This window comes from Balaenoptera ricei, chromosome X (assembly GCF_028023285.1).
Source record: "Balaenoptera ricei isolate mBalRic1 chromosome X, mBalRic1.hap2, whole genome shotgun sequence".
Taxonomy (NCBI): Eukaryota; Metazoa; Chordata; class Mammalia; order Artiodactyla; family Balaenopteridae; genus Balaenoptera; species Balaenoptera ricei.
In genome coordinates, this window is record NC_082660.1 from 93,846,949 (window position 1) to 93,865,001 (window position 18,053).

Consider the following 18,053-nt stretch of genomic DNA (forward strand, 5'->3'; position numbering starts at 1 on the left):
GGAAATCAAAAAATACCTAGAGACAAATGACAATGAAAACACGACGACCCAAAACCTATGGGGTGCAGCAAAAGCAGTTCTAAGAGGGAAGTTTATAGCTATACAAGCCTACCTAAAGAAACAAGAAAAAGCTCAAGTAAACAATCTAACCTTACACCTAAAGAAACTAGAGAAAGAAGAACAAACAAAACCCAAAGTTAGCAGAAGGAAAGAAATCATAAAGATCAGAGCAGAAATAAATGAAATAGAAACAAAGAAAACAATAGCAAAGATCAATAAAACTAAAAGTTGGTTCTTTGAGAAGATAAACAAAATTGATAAGCCATTAGCCAGACTCATCAAGAAAAAGAGGGAAAGGACTCAAATCAATAAAATCAGAAATGAAAAAGGAGAAGTTACAACAGACACTGCAGAAATACAAAGCATCCTAAGAGACTACTACAAGCAACTTTATGCCAATAAAATGGACAACCTGGAAGAAATGGACAAATTCTTAGAAAGGTATAACCTTCCAAGACTGAACCAGGAAGAAACAGAAAATATGAACAGACCAATCACAAGTAATGAAATTGAAACTGTGATTAAAAATCTTCCAGCAAACAGAAGTCCAGGACCAGATGGCTTCACAGGTGAATTCTATCAAACATTTAGAGAAGAGCTAACACCCATCCTTCTCAAACTCTTCCAAAAAATTGCAGAGGAAGGAACACTCCCCAACTCATTCTATGAGGCCACCATCACCCTGATACCAAAACCAGACAAAGACACTACAAAAAAAGAAAATTACAGACCAATATCACTGATGAATATAGATGCAAAAATCCTCAACAAAATACTAGCAAACAGAATCCAACAACACATTAAAAGGATCATACACCACGATCAAGTGGGATTTATCCCAGGGATGCAAGGATTCTTCAATATACGCAAATCAATCAATGTGATACACCATATTAACAAATTGAAGAATAAAAACCATATGATCATCTCAATAGATGCAGAAAAAGCTTTTGACAAAATTCAACACCCATTTCTGATAAAAACTCTCCAGAAAGTGGGCATAGAGGGAACCTACCTCAACATAATAAAGGCCATATATGACAAACCCACAGCAAACATCATTCTCAATGGTGAAAAACTGAAAGCATTTCCTCTAAGATCAGGAACGAGACAAGGATGTCCACTCTCACCACTATTATTCAACATAGTTTTGGAAGTCCTAGCCACGGCAATCAGAGAAGAAAAAGAAATAAAAGGAATACAAATTGGAAAAGAAGAAGTAAAACTGTCACTGTTTGCGGATGACATGATACTATACATAGAGAATCCTAAAACTGCCACCAGAAAACTGCTAGAGCTAATTAATGAATATGGTAAAGTTGCAGGATACAAAATTAATGCACAGAAATCTCTTGCATTCCTATACACTAATGATGAAAAATCTGAAAGAGAAATTATGGAAACACTCCCATTTACCATTGCAACAAAAAGAATAAAATACCTAGGAATAAACCTACCTAGGGAGACAAAAGACCTGTATGCAGAAAACTATAAGACACTGATGAAAGAAATTAAAGATGATACCAACAGATGGAGAGATATACCATGTTCTTGGATTGGAAGAGTCAACATTGTGAAAATGAGTATACTACCCAAAGCAATCTACAGATTCAATGCAATCCCTATCAAATTACCAATGGCATTTTTTACGGAGCTAGAACAAATCATCTTAAAATTTGTATGGAGACACAAAAGACCCCGAATAGGCAAAGCAGTCTTGAGGCAAAAAAATGGAGCTGGAGGAATCAGACTCCCTGACTTCAGACTATACTACAAAGCTACAGTAATCAAGACAATATGGTACTGGCACAAAAACAGAAACATAGATCAATGGAACAAGATAGAAAGCCCAGAGATTAACCCACGCACCTATGGTCAACTAATCTATGACAAAGGAGGCAAAGATATACAATGGAGAAAAGACAGTCTCTTCAATAAGTGGTGCTGGGAAAACTGGACAGCTACATGTAAAAGAATGAAATTAGAATACTCCCTAACACCATACACAAAAATAAACTCAAAATGGATTAGAGACCTAAATATAAGACTGGACACTATAAAACTCTTAGAGGAAAACATAGGAAGAACACTCTTTGACATAAATCACAGCAAGATCTTTTTTGATCCACCTCCTAGAGTAATGGAAATAAAAACAAAAATAAACAAGTGGGACCTAATGAAACTTCAAAGCTTTTGCACAGCAAAGGAAACCATAAACAAGACGAAAAGACAACCCTCAGAATGGGAGAAAATATTTGCAAATGAATCAACGGGCAAAGGATTAATCTCCAAAATATATAAACAGCTCATTCAGCTCAATATCAAAGAAACAAACAACCCAATCCAAAAATGGGCAGAAGACCTAAATAGACATTTCTCCAAAGAAGACATACAGACGGCCACGAAGCACATGAAAAGATGCTCAACATCACTAATTATTAGAGAAATGCAAATCAAAACTACAATGAGGTATCACCTCACTCCTGTTAGAATGGGCATCATCAGAAAATCTACAAACAACAAATGCTGGAGAGGGTGTGGTGAAAAGGGAACCCTCTTGCACTGTTGGTGGGAATGTAAATTGATACAGCCACTATGGAGAACAATATGGAGGTTCCTTAAAAAACTAAAAATAGAATTACCATATGACCCAGCAATCCCACTACTGGGCATATACCCAGAGAAAACCGTAATTCAAAAAGACACATGCACCCGAATGTTCATTGCAGCACTATTTACAATAGCCAGGTCATGGAAGCAACCTAAATGCCCATCAACAGACGAATGGATAAAGAAGATGTGGTACATATATACAATGGAATATTACTCAGCCATAAAAAGGAATGAAATTGAGTCATTTGTTGAGACGTGGATGGATCTAGAGACTGTCATACAGAGTGAAGTAAGTCAGAAAGAGAAAAACAAATATCGTATATTAATGCATGTATGCAGAACCTAGAAAAATGGTACAGATGAGCCAGTTTGCAGGGCAGAAGTTGAGACACAGATGTAGAGAATGGACATATGGACACCAAGGGGGGAAAACTGCGGTGGGGTGGGGATGGTGGTGTGCTGAATTGGGCGATTGGGATTGACATGTATACACTGATGTGTATAAAACTGATGCCTAATAAGAACCTGCAGTATAAAAAAACAAACAAAACAACTAATACTAAACTTTCATTGGGTTATTTGTATGGAAATATGTTAATAGAAATGTTTCAGACATTACATGAAATTTCTAAAAATCTTATATTTGTATTTGTATGGAAATATGTATGGAAATATGTTAATATAAATGTTTCAGACATTACATGAAATTTCTAAAAATCATATTTGTATTTGTATGGAAATATGTATGGAAATATGTTAATATAAATGTTTCAGACATTACATGAAATTTCTAAAAATCTTATATTTGTACTTGTATGGAAATATGTATGGAAATATGTTAATATAAATGTTTCAGACATTACATGAAATTTCTAAAAATCTTATATGTTCTGGTATAATGTTATAAGTAATAATTCTAGTTATTACTTTAAAATGTATATCTCAGAAATAACTAATTTTCTTGTCAACTGCATTATTATGAACTTTCATCAAATCTTTAACCGTGGTCATTTTTAAGTCTTTTGTCATTTACATACAGTTCTGGGTGTACTCTGATGATTTTGCAAATATGTTCCTATAAAAGGGTTTCATCTTCAAGAAATTCATGGAAAAGACTCTGACAAGTACAGGTTTCTGGTAACGGACTGTACTGCTGAAGTGAATGAATAAGCATTTTCAGAACTCTAATGAAAAACTGATGAACTCATAAAAGTGCTAACAAAAGTAGTGAGGTGGATGGACCTAGAGACTGTCATACAGAGTGAAGTAAGTCAGAAAGAGAAAAACAAATACCGTATGCTATCACATATATATGGAATCTAAAAAAAAAAAAAAGGTTCTGAAGAACCTAGGGGCAGGACAGGAATAAAGATGCAAACGTAGAGAATGGACTTGAGGACATGGGGAGGGGGAAGGGTAATCTGGGACAAAGTGAGAGAGTGGCATGGACATATATACACTACCAAATGTAAAATAGATGCTAGTGAGAAGCAGCTGCATAGCACAGGGAGATCAGCTCGGTGCTTTGTGACCACCTAGAGGGGTGGGGTAGGGAGGGTGGGAGGGAGGGAGATGCAAGAGGGAAGAGATATGGGGATATATGTAATCAGCTATATATGTATAGCTGATTCACTTTGTTATAAAGCAGAAACTAACACACCATTGTAAAGCAATTATACTCCAATAAAGATGTTAAAAAACAACAACAACAACAAAAAACAAAAATCAAGTATATATCTTATGTACTAGAAATAAACAATTAGAAAATGAAAAACTTAAATGCCATTTGCAATGGCATCAAAATGAGTGAAGTAAATAGGGATAAATTTTAGGAAATACCTGAAGACTTATACACTGAAAACTACAGTATATTGCTGTGAGTAATCATGGAAGACCTGAAAAATGACAAAGTATACCATGTTCATGTATCAGAGGACCCAATACTGTCAAAGTGGCAATTCTCTCCAGATCTGAATACTCAGTAAAATTCCAATTAAGATCCCAGTGGGCTTTTATTTGTGTGTGAAAATCTACAGGCTGATCCTAAAATCTCTAAGGAAATGCACAGAATCTGTAGCAGTCAAAATAATCTTGAAAAAGAATATCAGAGGACTGACAATAACTGACTTTGAGCCTTCCTATAAAGCTGTAGTAACCAAGACAGCAGAGCATTGGCAAAAGGATGGGAGTGAAGATACCCAGTATGTGTGTCTGCCATTCTTGCTGTCCGGTTTGCATGTTGCATTCCCCATGCCCCATGAGCACCAAATCCAAGTGGACCCTTGATGAATGGGTGCTTAGCAAGACTCAAAGCAAGAAAATGGCAATCTCCTTACTTCTATGATTGCTGATAGCCAGGAGAGGCCACCTTTTTGGTTCCACTGAGAACTTACTTCCAGGGACTTCCCTGGTGGTCCAGTGGTTGAGAATCTGCCTTCCAATGAAGGGGACGCAAATTCGATCCCTGGTTGGGGAACTAAGATCCCACATGCCACAGGGCAACTAAGCTTGTGCACCACAACTACTGAGCACGCGGGCCACAAGTGGAGAACCCACGTGCCACAACTACAGAGCCCACATGCTCTGGAGCCTGCACGCCACAACTACTGAGCCCGCATGCCACAACTAGAGAGAAGCCTGTGCGCTGCAACGAAGATCCCATGTGCCGCAACTGAGACCCGACGCAGCCAAAAATAAATATTAAAAAAAAAAACTTACTTCCAACACACAGTCACATTCCAAGAACCACAAATGACCACGAAACCCAATCATATCCTTATTGACATGTGTTACTTCCTTGTATTTGCCAACCACTTACTGTTGAAAATGATGACAAAGAAGAAAAGATAGAACAACCCACAATTCCAGTTCCATTCTATGTGTGCAGAATGTGCATGTGTGCATGTACCAAGAAGTAAAATAAAAACAGTTGAGTCAGTTTTGTGCAGCAATCCACTATTCTGGTAAGAAGTGAATACATATACAAAATATGAATTACGCAATTTTGGTGATTCTGCATATGAGTCAAATGCTCTTATATTTGCACTTAAAACTGACATTGTACAATATAAAGATGGACTATATCATTTATGTTAATAGTTAAAATTTTCAACTGTCCTTTACTTAGAACAACATTAAATAATAAGTAGGAAGCACCATATCAAGGTCAACATCAGTGGTCATAAATCACATTGATAGCATGCAGCCGTGATATGATGTGATGAAATGGCACTTTATCCTGTGATCTTCCTTCCCCACACCCATAACCCCAGTTTAACAAAGAGAAAAACACCAGACAAATCTCAGTGGACAGGCATTCTACAAATACCTGCCTAGTACTCATAATTATAAAGATAATCAAAATCAGTAAAAGTCTGAGAAACTGTCACAGCCAAGAGGAGCCTAAGGAGAAATGACAACTAAAAATATGTGGTATTCTGGATAGGATCCAGGAGTAGAAAAAGGGCATTACCTAAAAAAAAGGAAATTTGAATAAAGTAGACTTTAGTTAATGACAATGTGTCAATACTGGTTCATTAACTACAACAAATGTACCATACTAATGTATAAGATGCTCCTGGGTACGGAGTACATGGGAATCCTCTATAGTATCTTCTCAGTTTCTTTGTAAATCAAAAACTGTTCTAAAAAATGAAGTCTACTAAAAAAAAAAAGTCAAAAGGGAGACCACAGAAAAAAGAAAAGCTTTATATGTTAGTACCTTTAAACAGCACTTTTTTCCTTGCTTTTTGAACAAAGGGCTTTGCATTGTCATTTTACACTGGGCCTCGCAAATTATGTAGCCTACCCTGCCTCTGTCCCTACCTCTGTCACCCAGACTTCAGGCTAGAGTTGTTTTGGACCCTTTTGAGAGTCCCTGAGGCCAAGAGTGAGTAAGGCTGTGAGTATGCTCTGGCCCAGGAGGGAAGAGTTCTGTGCTCTGAGCTCAGCTGGATTCTGGGAAAGGCAGCAGCAGCCAGTCTGGAGAGGCCCCCACTCAGGCCAAATGGTGTTCCTAAGAGAAGCCCCTTCTCACCTCACCGCGGTGGGCAGTGTGGAGTCAGAGCATCCTAGAGCTGCAAGGGACCTCGTTCACCACAGCCCCTGACCCCACCTTTTAGGGAGAAGGAGGAGGACACAAAGAGAGGCATGGAGAGGGGTAGAAGGCTCCCAGCCTCCAGAGCCCTCCAGCCAGTGACAGCCTGAGTCCTGCCCAGCCCAGAGCCAGGTATTGCCTCCCTTCAGCCCAGGTCTGGACCAGACTTCCCTGTCCCTGAGTGTTTCCCAGCAGCCTGAGTTGCCACCCCACCTCTCTTCAGAGTCCCTTGCTTGTTTCTCTGGGTATATGCACGGTGTGTGTGTAATTTGTGTGTGTGTGTGTGTGTGTGTGTGTGTGTGTCTGTCTGTCTGTCTGTCTGTCTAGGCTCAGTTAGGATGAGGCCAGAAGCAGAAAAGAGGGGCTCTTGTCATTGCATTTCCCACCTGGCTATTTCCCCCAGGGCGGGGGTGGGGGAGGTGAGCCTGAGAGCCCCAGGCTGGACAGAGCCTGCTGCAGTCCCAGGCAGCAAGTCTTGAGACCAAAGTACTGCCATGGGTGTCATTAGGAAAGAATGCAGAGGCAGCAGCAGCAGGGGGAACCTCTGGGCTGGAGAGGGCAGAACTCCTCAACTCCAAGTCCAGACAGACGGGCCCGGCAAAGGGAAACCAGACCTCCATGGGGTCTGTGCTGGAGAGGCACTCAGAGGGCAGGGGGACTCTGTATCTGCCACAGAAGTACAGCCTCACCAGGGAGCAGGAATCCCCGAACCAGAAACCCACCCTGGGCTTCCTCAGATCCCCCAGAGAAAGGCCACACCCCTGAAGACCGTTGTCATGGCAGCAGCTGCCAGGGCTGACTGCCTTCCCCCTTTGCCTGCATGGCTGCCCTGCCTGCCTTCTGGAACCTTCAGCTCCTGTTCCCTGAAAAGGCCTGTGCTGCCCACCCTCGCTGCTTGTAAGCATGGCTGGAGCCCACTGCCCTGCAGCAGTTTTACAAAGTGGTTACAGTTTCAGTCTCTCATGCCACATTGCCAGGGTTTAGATCCCATGTCTGCTACTTACTATCATCTGTCTCCATGCCAACAATTTGTAACCTCTCAGAGCTTTAGGAACCTCACTTTTAAAATGGAGTTCCTTAGACTTAAACCCTCAGAGAACCCTAAATCAGCAGTATCAAATCAAATCCATGGGAAGGATTATTTCATCGTCACCACCCTCCCTCCCCCCACATGCAGCCAAGTAGCAGACCACATTCCCTTTGTACCAAATGGTTGTCGCCGTGGCAGAACCCCCTTCACCTTATGCTCTCTTGAGAGCCCTTTCTCTCAAGGGAATCTCAAATCAGCTATTGTCAGGCAGAGACTTAGAGCCAATACGAAGATACTGTCTTCATTCCTTCTTTCCGGTTCTAGTTCCTCATACCTCCCTTGTCTGCCCCCCATGTTTACCAAGTGCTCATCAAGGGTTAATTTATACTGGTTTGGGAGCTTTCAGAGGCAACTATGTCTTCTATCAGCAGCAGCAGAAGGTAATTCCACCCTGAGAAAGGAAAGGAGGGGAGCTGGCCTGGCAGAGCGTACTCCTGGCTGCCACACCCAAAGGGAAAAGGAATTTTTTCATTTGGAGTCAGAGCTCTTTGCTGAAGATCTCCTCTAGATCTTTCCTGAGCTTGCTGAATTTATCATCCCATTTAGTACTAATGGTGTGCTGTAAATTAATATTTTGTAGCTAATGTACTGAATGACAGAATCTGAATACAAAGAATGAGGGAGTGAATCTAACAGACAACATTTAACCCAGAAAAATACAAGCTTCTGCACTTGGCTTAAAAGTAAACTGATTTACAGAAGTGCATTAACAGGGATTTGGGGATCTCAGTTGACTGCAACTTAAAGTGGATTCAACTGTGTTATATGGCATCCACAAAATCTACTACATCTTAGGATGCATCTGTAGATGTATCGTGGCTATTCTAGAATGAAGGGTGTGGTAAGATCACTCCATGCTACACCAGGAAGAATATTCAGTGTTTTCAGACATTTACAAATTCAGGAGCATGTAGGATGGTGAGTGACTGTGAACAAATATATCACGTCAGAAGGAGCTGAAACAACTGGTGAGGTTAAACCTAAAAAAAGCAGTCTTGGTGAGAGCATAACTGTTGAAGGATTAAATGAGATAGTATATGAGATAGTGCTTAGTGCAATGCCTGGCACACGGGCTCAATTAATGTTAATAATAAAAGAATGATAATTAGTAGTATTACTAGTACTGTCATACTATTATTACTGTTACTAGCACTACTCCAGGTCCTTTACACATACTGACTCATTTATTCTTCTTACCAATCCTATGAGGTAGGTACTATTTTGCCTCCAATTTTGCAGATGGGAAGTAGAGTCACAGAAAGGTCAAATATATTGCCCAGTGTATCTCACAGATGGGCAGGGGAAAGAACCAGAACATTAACTTTGGCAGTGTCAGGTTGTCAAGGGTAAAAGGCACTTTTGTTATTTTACACTTGTTTTGTAACACTCCAGAGGGCAGAACCAGGACCAATGTGCATAAACTACAGGGAGGCGGATTTCAGCTCAAAGGGGGAAAAAAAAACACTGAATGATTAGAACTGTCTGAAATTTCACTGGAGTATCTCTTAAGGTAGTGAGTTCTCCATCACAGGATGTGAGAAAAAAAGGATAAAAATGAAGAATGAATAAATGGGGCTCCTCTTGGAAAGAAACCATACAAATGATAAAGCCAACCCTTGGTGAAAAGAATAAAGAAGGTATAGTGAAACTTGGTTTAAAAGACACATATCATTGAAGAATTGAAAGGTAAAACAGTTATGGAAAATATATAAAGGTGAACTAATATCTATCTGTCATGCTGCTATCTCAACACAAAGTAAACTAGATGTTGGAGAAAAGTGACCAAAAGCTCTTAAAATGGGAAATTCCACGTATGAATTTCTGTTTGGAAACTTACTAGACAGCCCAGGATCCTCACAGATCTGATGGCCACCTACCCTGAAAGTGTAAATTATAAGGAGAGGTATAGTCTGCTCTCTGGAAGAAAGGCAATCTGCATGACAAAGTAGCATCCAGGCTGATGTGAGATGCAGGCATGAAGTTTAAGATCATAAAACACCATTAGATCCAAAAGTACATGCTTGTAAGAACAACTGTGTTAGCATGATTTTAATCCTGCTACTTTGTGTGTGCTCCAAAGAATTATTACATAGTTTAATATGAATGTCCTCTGTGCTGAATCTATCTTTTTGGGTATAGCAGTCCTAGGACCCAAATATTTGCAGATTTAATGAATTGATATAAATTTCCTCAACCAGCAACACCAGTAGGTTGCTGGTTAAAGATTTAGACCCCCAGCAAAATCTATTTCTTCTATTATAAATAATAATTACTCAATAGTATATATACGGTACATATGTAATATAAATACATACATACATACATATGTATAATAATGCCATGCTCTCCACCAAAAGTGCTCCCATTTCAGATAATAAATAAGTTTTCAAATTATTTGTACATAGATGCACAAATGTGTATTTTGATTTATGAAAATCAAAGTACTCAGTCTTTTTAGATTTATGTATTGATACTTCACAAACTTTACTCTTTCTAGAGCTCTAGAACTGAATGATTACCAATTTAGACTGGAGCTTCTATTTGTAATTTAGGTCTGGAGACTCAAAAAAAAAATCCTGAAGTCATGGAAAAGTGAAAGTTTATCTCCCATGAAAGTGACAAGAGATTAAAACTATGTTGATAGAGCCTAAACGGACATGATGGAGTTATGGATGTGGATTAAACCTGGAAGAGGTGGCATATGATAGTGACTCATTAAGGAGAAACAGTCAAATTTCAGTACAGGATCTGAACTGTAGGGGAAATAATGGGCCTTGGTAGCTGATGACAGGAGAATGAGGGAGAGAGGTGTTATCAGGGGAAGAGGCAGAGAGGAAGAGGCAATAACCCTCAAGACTGGATGCTGACCGCCTCTAGTAACCAGGAAAAGGCAAATATAAACACAGAGGTGAGTGACGACGATGTCTGGTGTGTTAGGGGGTCAGGAAACATCGGCTGCTTGCGGCACCACCGCCGCCGGTCAAAGTGGTAACTGGGGATCTGAGCTTGGCGGTGACGCGCGGCCATCACGTGACCAGAGCCTGTGTCTGCCCAAGTCCCTCTCGTCCTGGCCCTTTTTCCCTGTCCAGACACCATCTTCCTATTGCCCTTTGGTCGAGGGGAAAAACAGAAGGAAGTAAGTCCCCTCCGCCCTCTTAAATCGGTGTAAGTGTCGGTGCTGCCCAGTAACCCCTGGGATTGGGATGGCACAGAGTTCAGGCCTGCCCCCGTGCCCAGCCCCGCCCCGCCCCGCCCCGCCCCCGCGCCCATATTTCGGTGCAGAAAATGGTGGTCTAGAGGGTGGGGTGGGGAGGTGAGTGGGCTCCCCACGGGAAGGAAACACGGACACTTAGAAACAGCTTCTAAGTAGTCCTTCGCTTTCACTTCCCGCCTGGAAAAAAATGGCGAGCATTGCGGGGTTGGCGGGGGTCAGGGGGAGAACGGAGCTTTGAGATGGGGCGGGTGGGAGGGGAACACAGGGGGAGGCAGCTGGTGCCTGTAAAAGGGACGTGTGAGCCAGTCCTTCCCTCATCCCCTCTCCCCGCCCCCTACCCTGTCTCGGCGTCTGTCTGCAGCTCCGCAGGTCACAGCGGGGCACCTGGAGGAGAGGATGCCTAGGAGCCAGCCGCCGGGAGAGGTCCAGGTCGGGGAAGGGTTGGACAGCGGGCCGGGATAGGGTGAGAGGGAGGGCGCTGGAGGGAGCCGGGTCCGCGGCACTGCCAGCCCGCCCCGCCCCGGCCCCAGCGGAAGAGGCCTCTGTGGCAAGGCCTGCCGGGAAAATGGTGGGCTTTCGGAAGGAGGGGGTGACAAGGTGCGTGGGGGGGGAACGACCAGACGCGGCGGGGTCCCGGGGGCCGAAGAGCCCCTCGGCTAGCGTAGGTTCGAGTACCCGGGCCCAGACTCGGGAAGAGGCAGGTATTGGAACCCATGGGCGGGGTTTTGGTCCAGACAGCGAGTATTCTGACTCGCCTTTGCCTTTCCTGTCTCCTGTGAATAACCGTGCTTTAAAAAGACCATCCTGGACATGGAAAACGCCTGCCAAGAGCCTGAGGAGCAGCCACAGAGCTCGCCCAAGGCGGATGAGGAGCGGCCTCCTGTGGAACACTCTCCCGAAAAGTCGTCTCCGGAGGAGCCGTCTTCGGAGGAGCAATCCTCGGAGGAGGAGTTCTTTCCTGAGGAACTCCTTCCTGAGCTCCTTCCCGAGATGCTCGTGTCCGAGGAGCGCCCTCCTCAGGAATGCCTGTCTAGGAAGGACCTTTTTGAGGAGCGCCCTCCCATGGAGCAGCCTCCTTGCGGAGTGGGCAAACATAAGCTAGAAGAGGGAAGCTTTAAAGAAAGGCTGGCTCGCTCCCGCCCGCAATTTAGAGGGGACATACACGGCAGAAATTTAAGCAATGAGGAGATGATAAAGGTAGCAGAGGAGATGGAAGAGATGAAGCGAGTACGAAACAAATTGATGATCATGCATTGGAAGGCAAGGCGGAACCGTCCTTATCCTATTTAACGTGTTCGGCCTTTAATTCTGTTTTGCCTGGTATGAGTATTATCACCTGAACTTTGTTTGCTTTTTCTCATATACCTTACCCCGTCTTCCTAATCTTAACTTTGCGTGGCTTTATCTGAGGTGTTTTGCTTGTAACTGGCATAAAATTGCCCCCCCCATCCGCAAGTCCCCCTCTTTCAATCGTGAGTCTTCTCTATTTGCATGGAAAGATGTACATTATATATTGTGAAGTGAAAAAAGCAATTTTCAAAAAGTATATGTAGTATCTCATTTTTGTAAAAAATGTATATTTATATATTAATATGCAAAGAAAAAACTGAAAGTATATACTTCAAAGGCTTAACAGTGGCTATCTGTGGTAGGATAACAGGTGATTTGTTTGTTTTTCATTTTTGCTGCATCCGAATTTCTCATTTTTTCAAGATGAACACATTTTACATGTGTTGCAAAAAAAACCCCAATATAATGGAAAAATTGTAAAGCAATTTAAAAATAATGTCAATCAACTTATAAAGATAATGTGGCACTTAATAAATGCTTGACAGAACTTAAATCCGATGTTTTTTTTCTGAATCTCTTAGGTAGAAATGTAGACCAGGTTCTGTACTCATATTTGTTTAAGGGTCATTCTTTTCCCATTTAAATAGGAATAGGACAATTTACAGGGCTGCTGTGGAACCAAATGAGGTAAAGGTCATGTGAGTTGTATTTTTTCCCCCTACTTGCACATGCTGGACCCCATCCCCTATAGATTCCCTTCAGATACTGGGGATAGTACCCAAAGGAGGTCTCGTTTGCACTCACAAATCCTGTGCAATTCTGGGTGAGTGCCACATTCTATTCCTGTCCTGCTATTCTCTTCCCTTAGATACCGCCATGTCTGCTGGGTACAGCTGCCCCTTCTCCTGGGTCCTGCTCCTTCCATGGCCCCCATCACAGCTGAGGTGCCAGAGTCCTCCAGGTGCAAAGCTTTACTCATTGCTCTGGAGTCCCTGCTGGGCCAAAGCTGAACTGTGTCACTTAACATATATATGAAGGATGCCCCTCCTCTAGCTTTAATATTACACCTGTCCAGGTGGATACCATCCCAGTGCTGCTTAGACCTCTATGTCTTAAAGAATTCTTAGCAGAATAGTCTTTCCTATTTATTTTTTTCCCCAAAAGCTTCCCTTTTCTCCATTGGGCACAAACATGAGTTCACTGGGACCTGGGCTCGGAGATGAATATGTAAGCCAGACACAATGCTTTGTGCTCAGAATTGGAACCCCCTCCCAGATAATCTCCAAGGATAACTATGGTTTTAATTGCCCAACACTTGCCTTAGGGTGAGTTCTCTCCCAGGGGCTTTTGGCAGGCTTGCCTTACCAATTCATCTGACTTACTCTATGTATAAGTTAAAGAGGAAATTAAGACCTAAGCTCGGGGACTTCCCTGGTGGTCCGCTGGGTAAGACTCCTTGCTCCCAATGCAGGGGGCCTGGGTTCGAACCCTGGTTGGGGAACTAGATCCCGCACACATGCCACAACTAAAGATCCCGTGTGCGGCAACTAACACCTGGCGCAGCCAAAATAAACAAATATTAAAAAAAAAAAAAGGCAAGCTCAAACTAGGACATTTCCCTTCTGCCCCACCCCACATCAACAAGAAACATGCAAAAGTCATTAAAGCACTATATATATATATATGTGTGTGTGTGTGTGTGTGTGTGTGTGTGTGTGTGTGTGTGTCTGTATCAGGTGTTATGATTTCTGTTAAACTGCTTTTTAAAAATCTAAGATTTGTAAGTAATTAAAGTACTATATATATGCATATACATATATGTGTCTGTATCAGATATTATGATTTCTAAGATTTTATTTTATTGATCATGTTAATTCTAGAAACACAGATAGTGGCTAATAATTTTTGAGTTATGACCCAGTCCTGAACCCAGTCTGTCTGATGGACTATGTTAGCTTCAGTGTGTTCACATCTCTAGAAAGCATGAATTGCAATTCCAAAGGGATCACGTTAGGGGGAGGGATTCTTTCCCCAAATTCAACATTAAAATTATTCAAATATTTCAGGTATCAGTGTTTCTCCTCTAAAGTAAGCAGAGACCTGGGCTCTACCCCAGACCCACTAAATCTGCTTTCCTGTATATGAGCACACAAGGTGGAGAGACACTGCTATCTATATACAATATACTCCTGGTTTTAGTAAGAATAAACTTTGACATAAATAGAAGAAACTACAGATGATTATATCAGAATTAAGGAGGTGAAAGGCTTGTCCAACCATATATTTAAATAAGGAATTAAAAACAACCTCATCAACCTTACTACATAAAATTTAGATTTTTTTTGCAACAAAGCAAGACCATACACAGAATAAAAACCTAAGAGAGATGACAAAACAGCAAGATGTATTTTCTATGGTTGACATTATGTAATGCCTTGCATTACTTCCTTACAATATGAGTAAGGTACATCAGAAATAAATTCAAAGTTCTCCTTTGGTAATCAGATCTCAAAATGGTAAGCCAGTCCTGTGCTCTTAATTTTGCTTTTAATTTTTTCACTGTGTGATGCCATTAGGGGGGATCTTCATGTCTCCAGACCATTCCTCAAGGTTATGGTAGCCTGATGGATGCTGATTGGGCTGGATTCTGGCTGGAGTGAGTTGAGGGTCCAGCAACTCACTTGCCAGCTTTATAGGATGGAATGAATCCAGCCCCCTGGCACTGAGGGTTGGTGCTGGGGCAGGATGTGGAAAGGCGCCCCCAAGCCATACTCCTCTCCAGGGTGGTCTGACTTTGGTTTCTCTGCTCCAGCCTGCAGCAGGCACCAGACTCTTCTAGGCTAAAGGCCAGGCTGTCCTGGACATACACACCAGGAGGACAACGACTGTCCCATTGCAGGTCAGAGCGCTTTGCCTCTCTTTCCTTTTCCCTGTCTCTTTTGGGGAACCTTTTATAGGGGAGGAGATAAAGCCCAAGGGTTCCCAAGTGGAAACATTGGTCGGGACAGTCTCTGAGCAAACAGATGTCTGACCTGGCTGGGCCTGACCAGGTAACTTGGGGCTGAAGCAGAAGGGGCTGGCCCTTCTGTCAGAGTCCAGTGAAGTCGCCCCCCTGAAATGGGGTTAGACCTCAGACACGACCTCACCCATCCCTCTCCCACTCACGTTGCTCAGATTCCCAGAAGGGCCTCAGGTGTGCCCTGGCCTGTTTGAGTGGTTCTGCGGTGACTTTAGGTCTGTGTGTGCCTGGTGCGGCGCTCCTGAGGTCTGCGTCAGCCCAGGCCCAGAGGCACGGGAGCCCCCAGGTAAAGGGAGCTTCAAAGGCACGTGGTCTCACAGCTCAGGAGAAAAGGGGTGGCACCTCCTGTGTGAACACCCCTATGCACTGCAGGCCTAGCCCACGACTTGGAGGTCAGGGCAGTCAGGCTGTGGATTGGTGTGAAGATGTTTTGGAGGCGTTGATGGTGGAGGGTCAGCAGCATCCGGAGCCTGGTTCTCTGGCCCCCTCACCATTTCCCTGCCCACACAGAAGGCTGATATCCCCATCACGTGTCCAAGAAGCTACTTGCCTGGCCAACTCCAGAGCAGAAAGCATTGAGGGTCCAGGACCCTGGAGAGAGCTGTCTGCTAAGCAGGATGCCCAAGCCCTTGGGAGACAGTGCCTGGGAGTGGGAGCCCCTCTGGTGAGGCAGGGTAGAGGGATCAGGTTCAGGGTTCTTGCAAAATGCCCAGAGACTCCTCCCTCTCCCATTCAGAAATATAAACTCAATTATTTTTACAAATGAGGAAGATTATACAGATAAATAAGAAGTAGACCCTGTGTTCTAACTCAGATTTGTCTGAATCAAGTTCTGTGTTCTCCCCACTGTGCCACACTGCCTCCAATTTAGATTGTAGCTTTCTGGGGCTTAGGGAATAATTGATTTAGACTTGCTAAGTATGGTATCCTTGTTGGTTTGTGCATTTGGGTGAGCTTCCACACTATTATCTTTTTCCAGGTAGAACTGTCCAGTAGGCAGTTATATATGTGTCTAGAATTCGGAAAAGAGATTGGCATGGAAATACGGATTTTGGTTGGTGGTACCCGGTGCATAGTAAGCAAGAATCCAATTGTATATCCTTCTGTCCTTTCCTATAAATATATATTTTTCAAACAGAAGTGCGATTCTACTGAATTCACTGAATCATAGTCTGTGTGTGAAAAATGAACTTTTTCTTTAGACCTCTACCAAGATAATACGTTTTGAAGAGTATTTAGAAACTAGAGGTAAGCGCGCCATCTGGTGGCCATAGCCAGACTGCGAGCAGAAAACAGCTAACGAGAGCGGGAAGGAGAGAAACTATTGGGTGATAGGGGAGAAGACCTCAATCCTGACTCACACTGGACTGACACAGTATCAGCCTCTTCCTGGGGGTGAGGTGGCACAAGAAGCAACCTATAGTTAGATGGTTTTTCCCTGTCTCAAGTCAAGATAAGTGTGTTTGTGCAAGTGTGTGTGTTTAAACTGAGTGATCTTATACTATTTTCACTTTTTCTCTGATTATGGAAGTTACATGTTTCTACTAGAAAATATCTGCAAATGTAGACAAGTATAAAAGAAGATATGAATTACTTATAGTTTCTCTACCCAGAGAAAATAACTAATATTAACATGCATGTACTTACATTGTGTGTATATATATCTCCTTTTATATACTCATCAATTTACTTTTTATATAGTATATATGTATATTACTTTATATATTTATATATTATACATTTAAATACTTTTATGTATTCATATGTATATTTGTATTTATATCTTATATAGCATATATTTTATTTAGTCCTTTATTTTTCCTTGTACACGTGCCATGACATTCATATGGGTATTCATTCTATCAACCACACCGCTTGATGAAGAAGATAATCTTACCTTGTGTAGTTAAGCTGGCTAAAATTGAATGAATTTATTATAAGGGTTTTAAAAAAATAAGCTTTAGTATCAATAGTGTACTTATGTAAAACTGAAACTTAATTTTCTTTTTCCCTGGTATAAGGAAAAAGTTTTATGGACTATTAGTCTGCTCATGATAAGAGATTGTGAAAGGTTTTTCTTTACCTTTTAAATAATCTGCCTAGAAAGCAAAGATTTTGTGTCTTACCAAGGTAGTTTTCTATGCTTCATATTGTCTTTATCATCAGGTCTTTGATTACTTAAAACCAAGTCTTCTCAATATTTGCCTTTAAAATCATTTTTCACTTTGGTTAGATGGAAATTAAGTAGCTTCATAATGATCTGTGATCCTTTTTAGTCAAGCGTCCACGTTCTTATTTTTGACTAACTTCCCCAAATCAAATTCTAAATGAAGTCTTTTTGACCTCAAACTAATTTTGGAATTTTCCAAAAGGGCCCCGGAAAATCTCAAAAGATTTGTTCTCTCTCCTTTAAAAAAAATGAGATATTAAACTAATTAGGCTTATTTGATATTTTAAACTTTCTTTGGGTTATATTTGTATATGTTACTAATATAAGTGTTCCAGAAATTGCATGAAAATTCTAGACTTCTGATATGTCCGGGTATAATGTTATCAGTCATAATGCTAGTTATTATCTTAAAATATTGTGTCACAGAAATAACCGAATTTCCTTATCAATTGCATTATAATGTACTCTCATCAGATCTTTAACGATGGCCATTTTAAAGTC

At 41.8% G+C, this 18,053-nt stretch overlaps 2 protein-coding genes across 8 annotated transcripts in view; one reads left to right on the forward strand and one right to left on the reverse strand.

Annotated features, from left to right (window-relative positions):
• Positions 1 to 18,053, reverse strand: part of LOC132356852 (phosphorylated adapter RNA export protein-like) — a 68,370-nt gene that overhangs the window by 29,323 nt on the left and 20,994 nt on the right. For 2 of the 5 annotated variants that reach the window (XR_009500128.1, XM_059909984.1), the window contains exon 1: positions 11,412 to 11,611. The exons of 2 other annotated variants lie outside the window; for them this stretch is intronic. The gene's annotated coding sequence lies outside the window, so the exon portion shown is untranslated. Of the gene's footprint in view, positions 1 to 5,835; positions 6,146 to 11,411; positions 11,612 to 18,053 lie in introns of those variants that run through there. One more of the 5 variants, XR_009500129.1, reaches the window with a different exon arrangement.
• Positions 10,935 to 12,905, forward strand: TCEAL1 (transcription elongation factor A like 1). Of its 3 annotated transcripts, none has more exons than XM_059909988.1 (3): positions 10,935 to 10,995; positions 11,435 to 11,502; positions 11,872 to 12,905. In XM_059909988.1, the coding sequence occupies exons 2-3, from the start codon at positions 11,470 to 11,472 to the stop codon at positions 12,361 to 12,363; spliced, it is 525 nt and encodes a 174-aa protein (XP_059765971.1). In that variant the 5' UTR covers positions 10,935 to 10,995; positions 11,435 to 11,469; the 3' UTR covers positions 12,364 to 12,905. The 3 variants fall into 3 exon arrangements, with proteins under 3 accessions (XP_059765971.1, XP_059765972.1, XP_059765973.1); XM_059909989.1 differs by having other exon boundaries at positions 10,947 to 11,024; XM_059909990.1 differs by lacking the exon at positions 10,935 to 10,995 and adding an exon at positions 11,149 to 11,172.